The sequence below is a fragment of the Lagenorhynchus albirostris genome, chromosome 7 (assembly GCF_949774975.1).
Source record: "Lagenorhynchus albirostris chromosome 7, mLagAlb1.1, whole genome shotgun sequence".
Lineage (NCBI taxonomy): Eukaryota > Metazoa > Chordata > Mammalia > Artiodactyla > Delphinidae > Lagenorhynchus > Lagenorhynchus albirostris.
In genome coordinates this window covers 68,383,602-68,399,068 of record NC_083101.1, presented here as the reverse complement: position 1 = coordinate 68,399,068, position 15,467 = coordinate 68,383,602, and the positions used below count along the sequence as shown (strand labels likewise).

General features: G+C 36.3%; 1 protein-coding gene and 1 long non-coding RNA gene across 5 annotated transcripts in view; one reads left to right on the top strand and one right to left on the bottom strand.

The window, feature by feature from the left end:
• The window catches only part of DENND4C (DENN domain containing 4C), a 126,024-nt gene that overhangs the window by 19,871 nt on the left and 90,686 nt on the right, over positions 1–15,467 (bottom strand). For all 4 annotated transcript variants that reach the window (XM_060155119.1, XM_060155116.1, XM_060155117.1 and 1 more), the window contains 6 exons: positions 15,126–15,248; positions 14,107–14,253; positions 10,097–11,259; positions 3,606–3,783; positions 2,773–2,882; positions 2,293–2,468 (listed from right to left, as the gene is read on the bottom strand). In XM_060155119.1, the coding sequence (XP_060011102.1) occupies positions 2,293–2,468; positions 2,773–2,882; positions 3,606–3,783; positions 10,097–11,259; positions 14,107–14,253; positions 15,126–15,248 (1,897 nt within the window). The remainder of the gene's footprint in view (positions 1–2,292; positions 2,469–2,772; positions 2,883–3,605; positions 3,784–10,096; positions 11,260–14,106; positions 14,254–15,125; positions 15,249–15,467) is intronic.
• Positions 1–15,467, top strand: part of LOC132523662 (uncharacterized) — a 56,480-nt gene that overhangs the window by 18,017 nt on the left and 22,996 nt on the right. The window lies entirely within an intron of this gene.

Here is a 15,467-nt window from a genome sequence, read left to right as displayed (position 1 = left end):
TTCAGTATCAAAAAAACAAACAACCCAATTAAAAAATGGGCAGAGGAGCTGAACAGACATTTTTCCAAAGAAGACATCCAGATGGCCAACAGGCACATGAAAGATGCTGAACAAAAAACCACATTAACATCATCATCAAGAAATGCAAATCAAAACCAAAGTATGATACCACTTCATTTCTGTTAGAATGGGTGTTATCAAAAAGTCAAGAAATAACAAGTGTTGGTGAGGATGTGGAGAAAGGGGACCCTCATACACTGCTGGTGGGAAATGTAAACTGGTGCAGCCGCTATGGAAAACAGTATGGAGATTCCTTGAAAAAATTAGGAATGAAACTACCACATGGTCCAGCCCAGTTCTGGGTATTTATCCTAAGAGTACGAAAACATTAATTCAAAAAGGTACATGCACCCCTATGTTCATTGCAGCATTATTTACAACAGCCAAGACATGGAAACAACCTAGATGCCCGTCAACGATGAATGGGTAAAAAAGCTGTGGTATATATACACAATGGAATGCTACTTAGCCATAAAAAAGATGAAAATTTGCCATTTGCAACAACATGGATGGACCTTGAGGGTATCACGCTAAGTGAAATACTTCAGATGAAGAAAGACAAATACCATGATTTCATTCATAGCTGGAATATAAAAAACAAAAACCCAAAATAAATGAACAAACCCAACCAAAGAAAAACAAACATGAGAACAGAGTAGTGCTTATCAGAGGGTGAAGGAGGGGTAGGGAGGATGGAATGGGTAAAGAGCATCAACTATATGGTGACAGATGGAAACTAAATTATTGGTGTTGAGCACGCTGTAGTGTATATAGAAGTAGAAATAAAATGTACACATGAAACTTATAAAACATTATAAACCAATGTTACCTCATTAAAAAAATAAATCTTTAAAAAATTGACAAAGGACATAAACAAGCAATTCATAGAAAATGCTGGAATAACTAACAAGCATATGAAGAGATATCCAAACTCACTAATATTCAGAGATATTCAAACAAAAATGAGATACTCCTTTATATCATTAGAGCACAAAATCAGAAAAGTGATCATACCAAATGCTGGTAAGGATGTACAGAAATGAGAGTTTTGGGGCACTACAAGTAGGAGTGTAGCCATCTGGGAAGCTATCTTCCAGTGTTTATTGAAATCATGTATGGAAAAAACCCAATGATCTCACTCCTAAGACTATTATTCTGAAAGAAATTACTTCATAAGTCCAGAAGGGGACATATATTTTGCAGTGTACTGCAACAGTACAGTGATGTTTACAGTAACAGAGAACTGGAAGCAACTGAAATATCCAAGTAAGTAAAATGAGGTATTAACTTCCTATAGGAGAAAAAGAATAAATTAGATGTACATATAGCAACTCAGATTTTAAACTGAGTAATAAAAAGAAATAGAGATTTTCAGCATCATTCTAATCATGTACGTTAAAAATACATAATCATGCAAAACAACATTATTTATAAGGTTATATATTCAAGGATTTATCACACACAGCGGGATCAATGTTTTTGTTGGGTAAAATAATAAGAGTGGGAATGGTGACGGGAGGAAGATAATAAAAGAGGGCCCTTGCACAAACCAATGATGACAGTGCATCAGGAATTAGAGTATGCTTTCACTCAGCTCCACACTGAAGCTAACAGGAAAAATAGGAGACACCTCTGTGATTGGAAATTTTTAAAAAGTAGATAAAGATAGTTCGTTCCATAAAGCAAATAGAATATTAAGTATAAGTACTTTAAGTCAGCATACAGTTACCAAACTCTCAATTACTTAATGACTGATCATAGATCAGCCTCTCCTTTCCAATGCGCAGAATTCGGTCATTTCACAGTACAGAGCACCAACATAAAGGGGCAACAAAGTTAAGAGAAGAGAAGAGTTAAAGCCCCTTCCACCTTTTTTTGGGGGGTGGGGCGGGGGCGGCTCCAGAACACATAATCAAGGTCATCGAGGCAGAAATATTAAAATAATGACTAACGTTAGAGTTCGGAATTATCTATAATAATTATATAATCTATGTAATAATTATATAATTTATAAAGTTTAGCTCCGAGAATTAACTACTACTGATAATCATATGTTAAATAAAATGGAAAAGCGGTCTCCTACATTATTAATATTTTCTACTCAAATACTGAAAGTGCAGGAGGGCGAGGAAAGGAACACCTGGAGCATACCATGACTATTTCACTTTTCCCCCAGGAGTCATGCCTCTTGGGGGACGCTTACCTCTTTAAGGGAACTTTTACAATACTAACCTTGCAGAGCCTCTCAAGTCCTTAAATTCTATGTTGAGAAGAGGCAAGAAGTTGCTTTTACAGAAGGGACAGGTTGTATTCAAGTTTGAATCATCTGCCGTCCATCCAGCCATAATTTCTTCATCATAAACTAAAGCTCCACAAGCTCTGCACTGTGAACAACTTGACATCAAAACCTAAGAGAAGAAAAGTACACATACTGAGAACCTCCACAGTGAAAATCAGTCTTAATAGGCCATCCTCTTGAGACAAACATAGAATTGTATTTATTTTGTTGATCACACTTGGAATAACAATTCAATTACTTTATAGGTAAAACTACCAGTTTATTGCCTTGCTTACATAAGATATCAAGCAAATTCAACAAAATGACTTATTTTATTATTCTGTCCAAAAAGGTACAGAATTCTGTTAAATGCCATTCTGAAATAAAAATATGTTTACAGCCACTTTATCATGGACAGAATATAGAACTTTTACCTCCATTGCACAATTCTGATAGATGCTGGACATGCTGGTGTTTTGAGAAGAACCATGATCTGACTTTTCAAAGTCCTGCCCTTTTATGCCTCTTGGAAATGGAATTTCACCTAGAGAGAAGTAAACATCATAAATGTCCTTATTCTTTGGAAATGCATACTTAGGGGGAAATATCATGAAGTCTGCAATTTATCTTCAAACGGTTTAGTATCAAAATGTACTTACGTACATACACAGAGGAAAGGTTAACAACAGTTAACTAAATCTAGGTAGAGAACATATGATTGTTCACTATATGATTCTTTCAACTTTCAACTTTTTAGGATATTTGAAATTTATTTGAAATTTTTCATAATAGAAAGTTGGAGAAAATGAATAAAATTACAATTTTAAAAAATAACACAGAACTAGGAAATTTCAGTGATATAACACAGAAATCCTCCAACTCTAGTAAATATCTGATTCACCCGGAGAGCTGGTCAAAAATATACATTCTTAAGGTCCCATCCCACAGATTAAGTCTCAGAAGTTTTAACCTAGGGCTTGGATACTTGTATATACTTTTAAACAAATTCCCCAAGTGATTCTGAGACACCCTAAAGTTTGAGAACTAATGATAGAATCCATAAATGTACATAACTAAAAATAAACTCAGTGGGTGCCTACAGTACTTGTAGATCATATAAAATAACAGTGATAATATGGTGTGACTATATCAGATCCTCTCAACAAATGGGGCTTACTGTGTGTATGGTGCAGGGAGGAAGAAGTATGGGCATAAATTAAAAATTAATTTTCTATAAATTAGAAGAAAGGACGATCCTTCCCCTTACCTGGTGAGTAATGCAGTTTACCTACATCTCCACTGCTGCTGCTACTGCCAAGGCTTGTGTTGCTCTGGGTAAGTTCACTAGGGACCAGCCCTGAGATACTCGTGTTAGGTGATATATTCTCTCCTAAAATATGGTCTTCAAGGCCAGCTGGGAAGCTGTAATCTCTCTTTGTTTCCTCCTTTAATTGAAAAGAATAAAATCCCACATACATAAGTAATACCTTCCCCAATGAGAATATATTCACTCTACCCTTTTCAGAATTAAACTCATCTATAATTCTTAAATAAATCATCATCATCATATGTTTCAAAACCATGAACTCTTTCTGTTATTTGGAATTTCTCTTCCATACTCTAAGACATTCAAGCAATGACCTGTGCTTTAAGATTATGCTGTGCTCCTAGTGTATATTAGGAGTGTGGGGTTTATTCCTATATTCAAAACTATAAAATGAAGGAACTCTAGACGCTCACTATGCCCAGTGTAATCAGAGACCCCAGTCCAAGTAGAGTAGGGGCTTCCAAGAGTCAGCCAGATTGTGTTCTCGGCCCCCCTTCACATATTAGGTATGTGACCTTGCAGAAATTACTTAACTTCCATAACTTTTAATTATATTATCTGAAAAATGTGGATAATATAAGTACATTAAAATAAGGTTGTGGTGAGAATTTTAGCTGGCAATATGATTATTCTGAATAACAACCATCATTATTAGAGGAATAAAACATGAACAAAGTTCTGAACACTGTAGTTCTTAACCACTATAAGTGATTGTTGATGCTTTAGATAGAAAACATTTCAATAAGCAGTTTCCTTTTAAATTTTTGCTTTAAAGGAGAAAGATTTGTGTCTTCCTTGTTATAAAACCATATTAAATGATTTTTAAAAACTAGATATGCAAAACAGTAAATAAAACACTTATAATATCAACATCCACAGAGTGCAGTAAAAATCTTGATGTATATCCTTCTAGTCAAAAATATGCATACATAATACGTTTTTACAAAATAGGATATTTTTATCCCATTCTTCTCATGTAGTTTATCATTAAATCTTCTACATTATTTAAATCCCTGCAACCTAATCTGATTTACTGGTGTATTATTAAGAATTTAGTAAATCCTCTACTGCTTAAACATTCAGAATCCTGTAAATTTTATGAGTTACACTGCTGAATTCACTTGAGCTATTTTTACACATATCCCTAAATATTTTCTTAAATTCTGGATAAAAGTTATGAATATTTTACAGACTTTTTATTCATTCCTTCACTTGAAAATATTTATTAGGTATATCCTATTTGCCTTTGCAGTCAATGGTACTAGGGCGATAGTAATGAAAAGAAAAGAAAGATTAAGATCTGCAACCACCTGGAATTTACAGTCATATATTCCAAGTCCAAATTACTCTGTAGAAAGCTTTTTATTTAACACTGCTAGATAAAATTTCAAACGTGAAATGGCTCACACTGCTTTTTTGGTTTGTTTTAAATATAATTCCAGGTTAAGATGCTTTTGAAGTTAGCTTATTTTGTCTTTCCTTAACTGACCTTCTAAGTTCTTTAAATACAAAATTTGTCCACTCCTATTTTCACAAAAAGATATTATGATTAATTCTCTTTATGATGATTTTTAAAAGGATTAGCAGTTTTTCAAAGGCTATATAACAAAAGACAAGAAGGGCATTATATAATGATAAAGGGATCAATACAAAAAGAAGATCTTAAAGTCATTAACATATATGCACCCAATTCAGGAGCACCTAAATAAATAAAGACACAAAGGGAGAAATTGACACTAATACAATAACAGTAGGAGACTTTAACACCCCACTGACATCAATGGACAGATCATCCAGACAGAAAATCAATAAGGCAACAGAGGTCCTAAAGGACACAATAGACGAGTTGGACTTAACTGATCTCTAAAGGACACTACATCCAAAACCAGCAGAATACACATTCTATTCTGTAGAATGCACATTTTTCAAGTGCACATGGAACATTCACCAGGAAAGACCACATACTAAGTCACAAAAAAGCCTCAAAAAATCTAAGAGGATAGAAATTACACCACGCATCTTTTCTGACCACAACAGTATGAAACTAGAAATCAACTAGAGAAAGAAAAATGGGAAAAGAACAAACACATGGAGACTAAACAACATGCTACTAAAAAACCAATGGGCCAATGCTAAAATCAAAGAAATCAGAAAACACCTTGGGACAAATGAAAAGTAAAACATAACTTTACAAAACCTATAGGATCCTGCAAAAGCAGTTCTAAGAGGGAAATTCACAGTAAGACAGGCCTTCTTTCAAGAAACAAGGAAAATCTCAAACAACTTAGCCTACCACCTAGAAGAATTAGAAAAAGAAGAACAAAGCCCAAAGTCAGCAGAAGGAAGGAAATAATAAAGATCAGAGAGGAAATAAAATAGAGATTAAAAAATAATAGAAAAGATCAATGAAACTAAGAGCCAGTATTTTGAAAAGATAAACAAAATGGACAAACCTCTAGCCAGGCTCACCAAGAAGAAGAGAGAGGACCCAAATAAACAAACTAAGAAATGAAAAGAGTAGAGTAGAAATAACAAATAATACAGAAATACAAAAACTCATAAGAGAATACTAAGAACATTTATATCCCAACACATTGGGCAACACAGAAGAAATAGACAAATTTCTAGAAACATACAGCCAGCCAAGACCGAGTCAAGAAGAAATAGACAATTTGAAGAGACCAGTTACTAGAAGTGAAATAGAATTGCCAATAACAAAACTACCTGCAAACAAAAGTCTAGGACCAGACAGCTTCACTGGGGAATTCTACCAAACATGTAAAGAAGAGCTAAAACCTATCCTTCTAATACTATTCCAAATTATTAAAGAGGATGAAACACTCCCAAACTCATTCTACGAGGCCACTATTACCCTGATACCAAAACCAGACAAGGATACTACAAAAAGTGAAAATTACAGACCAATATTCTTGATGAATATACATGCAAAAATCCTCATCAAAATATTAGCAAACCAAATCAAACAACATATAAAAAGGATCATACACCATGATCAAGCTGGACTTATTCTGGGGACACAAGGATGGTTCAACATACGCAAATCCATTAATGTGGCACACGGCACTAACAAAAAGAAAGACAAAAACCACATGATCATTTCAATAGATGCTGAAAAAGTATTTGACAAAATTCAACATCCATTCATCATAAGAACTCTCATCAAAGTGAGTACAGAAGGAACATATCTCAACGTAATAAAGGCCATTTATGACAAACCCACAGCCAACATAATAATGGTGAAAAGATGAAAGCTTTCCAGTTACATTAAGGAACAAGACAAGGATGCCTACTCACACCCCTTCTATTTAACATAGTATTGGAAGTACTAGCCAAAGTTATCAAACAAGGGAAAAAAGGGTATCCAAATTGGAAGGGACTGCAGATGACATGATACTCTATACAGAGAACCCTAAAGTCCCCACCCAAAAACTTTTAGAATAAATGAATTCAGCAAGGCTGAAGGATACGAGATTAATATACAGCAACCTGCTGCATTTCTATACACTAATAATGAAATATCAGAAAGTTAAAATCCCATTTAAAAAAAAATCCCATTTAAAACTGCATCAAAAGAAGAAAAAAACCTAGGAATAAACTTAATCAAGGAGGTTAAAGACCTATACACTGAAAACTATAAAACATTGATAAAGGAAAGTAAAAATGATTAAAAGAAATGGGAAGATATTCCCATGCTCTTGGATTGGAAGAATCAGTATTATTAAAATGGCCACACAGGGGCTTCCCTGGTGGCGCAGTGGTTGAGAGTCCACCTGCCGATGCAGGGGACACGGGTTCGTGACCCGGTCCAGGAAGATCCCACATGCCGTGGAGCGGCTGGGCCCGTGAGCCATGGCCACTGAGCCTGTGCGTCTGCAGCCTGTGCTCCATAACGGGAGAGGCCACAACAGTGAGAGGCCCGCGTACCGCAAAAAAAAAAAAAGGCCACACTACCCAAAGAAATCTACAGATTGCATCCCCTATCATTTTTCACAGAAATAGAATAATCCTAAAATTTATATGGAACCACAAAAGGCCCCAAATTACCAGAGCAATCCTGAGAAAAAAAGAACAAAGCAGGAGGTATAAACGTCCCAGACCTCAGACTATACTGCAAAGCTACAGTAAACAAAACAGTGTGGTGCTGGCACAAAAAAAACAGATACATAGCTCAATGGAACAGAACAGAGAGCCCAGAAATAAACCCATGCACCTACAATCAATTAATTTATGACAAAGGAGGCAAGAAAATACAATGGAGAAAAGACAGTTTTTCCAACAAGTGGTGCTAGGAAAACTGGACAGCTACAGGCAAAACAATGGGATTAGAAAATTCCCTCATACCATATACAAAAATAAACTCAAAATGGATTAAAGGGGCTTCCCTGGTGGCACAGTGGTTGAGACTCTGCCTGCCGATGCAGGGGATACAGGTTCATGCCCCGGTCTGGGAAGATCCCACATGCTGTGGAGCGGCTGGGCCTGTGAGCCATGGCCGCTGAGCCTGTGTGTCTGGAGCCTGTGCTCTGCAACGGGAGAGGCCACAACAGTGAGGCCCACATACCGCAAAAAAAAAAAAAAGGATTAAAGACTTAAATATACAACCTGAAACCATAAAACTCCTAGAAGAGAACATAGGCAGGACACTCTTTGACATAAATCATAGCAGTATTTTTTGGATCTGTCCCCTAAAATTAACAAATGGGACCTAATTAAATTTAAAAGCTTTTGCACAGCAAAGGAAGCCATCAACAAATCAAAAAGACAACCTATGGAATCAGAGAAAATATCTGCAAATGATGCAACTTACCCAAAATATACAAACAGCTGATACAGCTTAATATAAAAAAAACCAAGCAATCCAATCAAAACATGGGCAGAAGACTTGAATAGATATTTTCCCAAAGAAGACATACAGATGGCTAACAGGCACACGAAAAGATGCTCATCATGACTAATTATTCAAGAATTGCAACTCAAAACCCCAAAGAGGTATCACCTCACACCTGTCAAAATGTCTATATCAAAATGTCTACAAATAACAAATGTTGGAGAGGATGTGGAGAAAAGGGAGTCCTCATACATTTTTTATGGAAATGTAAATTGGTGCAGCCACTGTGGAAGACAGTATGGAGGTTCCTTAAAAAACTAAAAATAGAATTACCATAAGATACATCAATTGCACTTCTGAGTATATATCCAGAAAAAAAGGAAACACTAATTCAAAAAGAGACATGTACCACAATGTTCATAGCAGCACTATGTACAATAGACAAGACATGGAAGCAACCCAAGTGCCCATCAACAGACGACTGGATCATGAAGATGTGATACACACATACACACACACTGGAATATTACTCAGCCGTTAAAAAGAATGAAATATTGCCATCTGTAGCAACATGGAGAGAGCTAGAGAATATTAACGCTTAGTGAAGTAAGTCAGACAGAGAAAGATAAATACTGTATGATATCATTCATATGTGGAATCTAAAAAGTCATACAAATGAATGTATATACAAAACAGAAACAGACTCAAAGAAATAGAAAACAAACTTATGGTTACCAAAGAGGAAGGGGAGACGGACAAATTAGGGGTATGGGTTTAACAGATACAAACTACTATACATAAAATAGATAAGCAACAGGAATTTACTTTCTAGCACAGGAAATTATACCCAATATCTCGTAGTAACCTATAATGGAATATAATGCGCAAAAACTGAATCACTATGCTGTACACCTGAAACTAATACAGTATTGTAGGTCAACTGAACTTCAATAAAAAGTTAGCAGTTTGGGGGACTTCCCTGGTGGTCCAGTGGGTAAGACTCTGTGCTCCCAATGCAGGGGGCCCAGGTTCGATCCCTGGTTGGGGAACTAGATTCCACGTGCATGCCGCAACTAAGAAGTCTGCATGCTGCAACTAAAGATCCCACATACCGCAACTAAACATGCCGCGACGAAGATCCCACGTGCCACAACTAAGACCCCGTGCAGCCAAAATAAATAAATAAATAGCAGTTTTTTGTTGTGCAGTATGAAATCTACTGATTAAGTTGTAGAGTGACATCACATATCTTAAAGAGATAACACAGGTGAAAGCTATTTAAAAAGTGAAGTGCTATGCAAATATAACATTATTAAATCAAACATTAATCATTAGTTCTTTCAAATCAATAGACTTAATGTGTTAGTTTAGACTGGGCTGTGGAATTATAAAGTAGTCCTGATATTCTATTTCTTCATTATTAATTTCCTTACATGTATGTTGAAGTCATTTCAAGAAAGAAGTAGGATATGCACGTTTTAAAATATAAAAAAGTGACCAGAAATATCTAAATAATGTATATATTAAAAAATACTCCAAACATTCCAACATCAGACAGATGACACACATAAGACACTCTTACCTCATCATCTGAATAGCTGTAGGCAGATGATACAGCTACCCACATCTTACTGGCTACTGTAGCTGCTTGCTTCATACCAGATTTTAGCACATCCATCTTGGGCCCTGAGAGTATATTGTCCAGCTTTAGCCCTGACAAAGAATTTACCACAGAACCCAATGAGCCATGTGGTGAAGAACGGACCAGTGCTGATAAAGAAGCTGAACGTTCTTTATGACCTCGAGAGGGAGTCTGTTGCCTGAAACGCCCAGTAAAAGTTTTAGATCTGGACACTGCAGGGGAGCTCTTTTCACTTTCAGGACTGTCCTGTGCTGCAGGACCATGATCTAAAGGTAGGCTTGATCTCCTCTCTAAAGGGTGAATAAATGCACTGGTAGTGCCAGGCTCTCTGTTTCCCTCTCCATGTAGTTCCATACTAGAAGACTTGCTACCCAAGGGACTCTTTAGATTCATATAGCTTTCAATTTCATCAGCCAGATTACGTGCAATAACTGGAGAAAACAACTTATCTTCTGAATCAGGAGTTTTTTCTCCTATACATTCAGTGGCTAAAAGTGACAAAGGATCTAGTCCAGTTTCAACATCTTCCCTCTCAATAGCTTTAGCACCACCACATAAACTACTTCTCTTATTTACTAGATCTTTGGATCCTGCTTTCAAGTCTCTGGACTGATTACTGTCATTTTGTAGACTGTCACATGTATCCTTTGTCACAGGAGTTTTAGCTACATTTTCATCAACCACAGGTTCTATGAACTCTTGGCTTTCCTCAAGCATTTCTAACACCGATGAAGATCTGTGCTCAGAATCCCAAGTGTTTTCAGACACACGAGTCCTAGTGTCAGCTGGATGACAGCTAATACTCTCAAAGCTATGGGTTCTTGCGATATGAAGTGGAGAAGTCTTAGGACTCGTCAGTGCTGCTGTGAGAATCCTGGCATCTGCTCCCATCATGATAGCCACTTCACTTGAAATTAAATCCAAACTGCTCTTCTTAAGCAACATTCCTGCTCGACTTTCAGAACTAAAACTACAGCTTCTCTCCGGAAAATGCTTTTGCCTTTTTTCTCCTCTATCACCATTCTTCTTGAGATTAGTAACTTCGCCAAAGACTGCATCTTCAACTGGATCTTGAGTAGAAAACAGTACATTTAGTGTACTACCTAAAAAGAGAAAGTGCAATATTAAAAATAAATCTCTATTTTCTGATGTAACTTTTATAAAAATGTTTTTTTCTAATTTTTGAAAGTGACACATACTCAAAGTAAAAGATTCAGAAAGGTAAGATGGTATACAGAAAAAGTCCAAAAATTACTCCGTTCAACCCTGCCTCTCAGAGATAACATTTTAATGTATAATCTGCCTTTCATCCTCTATGCATATACACACATTTTTAAAAAAGATCGTGCAATATATACTGTATATACCTGTACTGTTCACTAAAGATATCACATCTATCAATAAATATACATCTATAAACATGTTTTATATTTTAAGAGTTTTATTTTCAGTTTAAGAAATATATTCCACATTAAATAGCAGACCTAAAAAGAAATAATCTCTTCTATCTTGGGTTTCATATATCTAATTCAACAAGTATTTGCCAGGAATCTACCCTGCAGAAAGCAAATTCATAATCATAGAGAAATTATATATTTGCTATAGCCAAAGCCTTACTTCTCCAAAGTAAAAGGATCTAGAATGGAGCGCTTAGAATCGGCAGATTCCAAGAAGCCTGCTAAAATCTGAATAGCCAAAATTTTTTCAGATATGTTTATTCCTTCAACAAATATCTGAATTCCTACTAGCACCCACTATGTGAGGTGCTAAGAATACAATGGAGAATAAAACGGACATAATCCCAGCCCTCACAGAGGTCAATCTTGTTTGAGCAAGTGGAACAAAATTATGCCAGTGTCTGTAGGAACCTCCCCCACCTTTGGGGGATGCAGGCAGTCGTTAACTCTTTGCTACCATGCAATTTTTTCCACGCCAAGACCAAAAGCTATTTCTAGTTGCATCATTAGCAGAACTTAAGTCTACCCATTCATATTTAGGATTCTCATATTATTTTTTTTGTTTGTTTGTTTGTTTTGTTTTTGCGGTACGCGGGCCTCTCACTGCCGCGGCCCCTCCCGTTGCGGAGCACAGGCTCCGGACGTGCAGGCTCAGCGGCCATGGCTCATGGGCCCAACCGCTCCGCGGCACGTGGGATCTTCCCGGACCGGTGCACGAACCTGCGTCCCCTGCATCAGCAGGCGGACTCTCAACCACTGTGCCACTAGGGAAGCCCTCTAATTTGTTTTTTAAAAAGTATAATGACCTGGGAGTTTGGAAGGGAAAGTTGTCATTATAATAAGATCTTTTTTTTTAATCTTCCAAATTGATTTCAAGGTTCTTTTTAATATTCCAAATTGGTATCTATTAATAATCATAACCTTTCCAATTAAACAGAATAATAAGCATTTAGAGATATTTTTCAAGCATTTAAGGGAATTAAATTAGCCTATTTTATAACTCTGAAGTTTGTACCTGCTTTGAAAACTTTTAACAATATTTGAGAAAAGATCATTGCAAATTTACTGGTTCTCATATCATTTCTACGAAATTTAGTGTCACATTTTGTTCAATTTTAAAATAAAACTGTTTGATATATTGGAAAAAGCCTCATTACCACCTCCTCTTTTCTTAATAGAACAAATCTTCCTACATCAAAATGTAACATGGAGGGCTTCCCTGGTGGCGCAGTGGTTGAGAGTCCGCCTGCCGATGCAGGGGACATGGGTTCGTGCCCCGGTCCGGGAAGATCCCACATGTCGTGGAGTGGCTGGGCCCGTGAGCCATGGCCGCTGAGCCTGCGGGTCCGGAGCCTGTGCTCCGCAATGGGAGAGGCCACAACAGTGAGAGGCCCGCATACCGCAAAAAAAAAAAAAAAAAAAGTAACATGGAAATAAGATCAATAAAAAGAGAAGAAAATGCACCAGTCCCCAGACCATGTCCATTTCAATATTCTGAGAAGATTCTAAACCTCTGATGAAGAAAACTGCCCTTTTTTTTTTAACCTGCTATCAATAGGTTGGGAAAATGGGATAAAGAATATATATATCAATTATTTTTTTCAAAACATCTATAGCTCCACCTCATTAGCAAAACACTACCCCCTCACTCCCTGTAAAATAACCGAACTTGGTATCACAATTTAAAAAAAAAAAAACAACTTTAGGAATAAGGAGTATTTCCACATTGACTTAAAAAGCTGAGCGAATTAAGTTCTATAAAGTCATACAATAGATACACTTACAGGTAGACTGCTGACTTTAGGGAAGTGAACTGTAGCTACTACTAACAAAAGGCAAATGACGCAGGCCAATTTCATTGTCTTTTAAAATCATACACTTAAGACGTATGCCTTAAGGGTACTTGGGAGGACTACACATAATTGAAGGCAGTAAACACAAATTCATGGGAGTCACACACAACAGAGTTATTCATTACAAATACTTAACCATAAATAGAAAGTGGCTCAGGGTACCTAGAATAATTGGGCAAAAATTAAAGACCCGCTGGTATTTCTGTGCAGAACGTTAAGTGATGTGAATCTTTTTCTTCCATTTCCCTTCAGGCTTAGGAATTACCCTGCCACACACAAGCCCTTTGGAATTTGACCAGGTAACTGCCTCTCTGTTAGGATGAGTATAGCAGGCCCGTCCTACAGTCCTCTCTCATTATCAACCACAGGAAAGGAGGACGGAACTCAGAACAAGCACTATAATAAGAAAAGGTATTCCAAATAACAACTAAACACACTTAATACCCTTCCTTTTAAAAATGAATTATCTTTAAATAACTATTTTAATTTCTTCTTTAGTACATTTATAGGATTCAGCTTACTTCTGGCTCTTTAGCATGTTCATTACAATTACGTTAGCAAGTTATAATGTCATTAAAGACACATAGGTACCTATAGAAGTGTATTTTAAATATGTGATAACCAATATGTAAAGACTCACCAGTGCTACTTTTCCTGCCATTGACATCAAATATACCAGATGGAACTTTCACAATACTGCCGCCCCACGCAGGAGGCTCAGGAGGACTCGGGGGCTCTGCACTAGGTTGTGAATGTTTGGCCACAACAGCAGAGACATCGCATACCTCTGGGAAAAAATATTTGGATGTTATCATTCCTATTTTTGCCAGTATTGAACAGAAACGAAGTATTTTTTTAATATATTTTATGTACTTTTTCTCTAAGTGGGGGTGAATACTTTTTCTCTATTTTATTACTGATTTCTTTTATGCCATAAATGTTGCCAGTACTGGCTGAAATAAATGCTTTATTTTAACATTCATAATCCTAACTTGAGCATTCCTGAGCGAATAAATTAAGGCTTTGGCCTTCTGTCACACTCCTCATCACTTGTCAAGTAGGAGAGGGGCTTGCTTCTGCATAATTCTAGAGCATAAAGTAAGTGACGTCATTAAAGAAACTGTACTTTTTTGTAAGAAGATAGGAAGACCATCGTATTATCAAAAAGCCAAAATATTTCTCCATATTTCCTTAAAATGACTACTACAAATCATTTCTCATTTCTATCTCAATGAGTCCCCTAAAAAAAGGAAAACTACACAGACTATATTGGAACCTACAAATGAAAATTATCGACTTAGATATTTGAAGGACTTCTAGTGAAAGAGCATTTGAAAATAAAAGGTACACTGGAATACAAGTTTGATGACTCAGAGTTTAGTCCTGGTTCTGTCACAAAGTAGTTATTTACCACTGGCAAATGAACACCTTGATGGGCTGCAGTTTCCTACAAAGTTGAGGGCTGACCTACAGAGTCTCTAAAGATCTCTTAAATTCTAAAATTCAGAGACTACCAAAAATCTATCATATATAAGAGTACATAGTATCTTATAAGCCCAGACTTTACATTTCTGGAAATTATCACCAAAATTATCAAATAAGACTTTTAATTATTATAGGTATTTTTCTAAGTAAAGCTAGTAAACATCAGTACTTAACCTTCTGTTTCCACTTTTGTTTTGGTTATCAAGTCTCCTGATACTCGTTCTTCAGGCACGTGAATTTCTGCATCATCCTTTATAAGTTCATCCTTAGACCCATAGCCTTGGTCAGACTGACCACCTGTTAAAAAGAATGTAGGCTGATATATAAATGTTTTCATATATTTTTAGTCCAGCTATAAAATGTCAAAAGGAAATTCCACCAACTTACACAATTAAACTTGTAAAAAAAGAGGAGAAGAAAGCTCATGAAGCACACAAAACATTTTACAACAATGGTAAGAATCAAAGAACAGTAGAAACAGGAACATCAAAGACTAAAAACCATTACACACTTGGA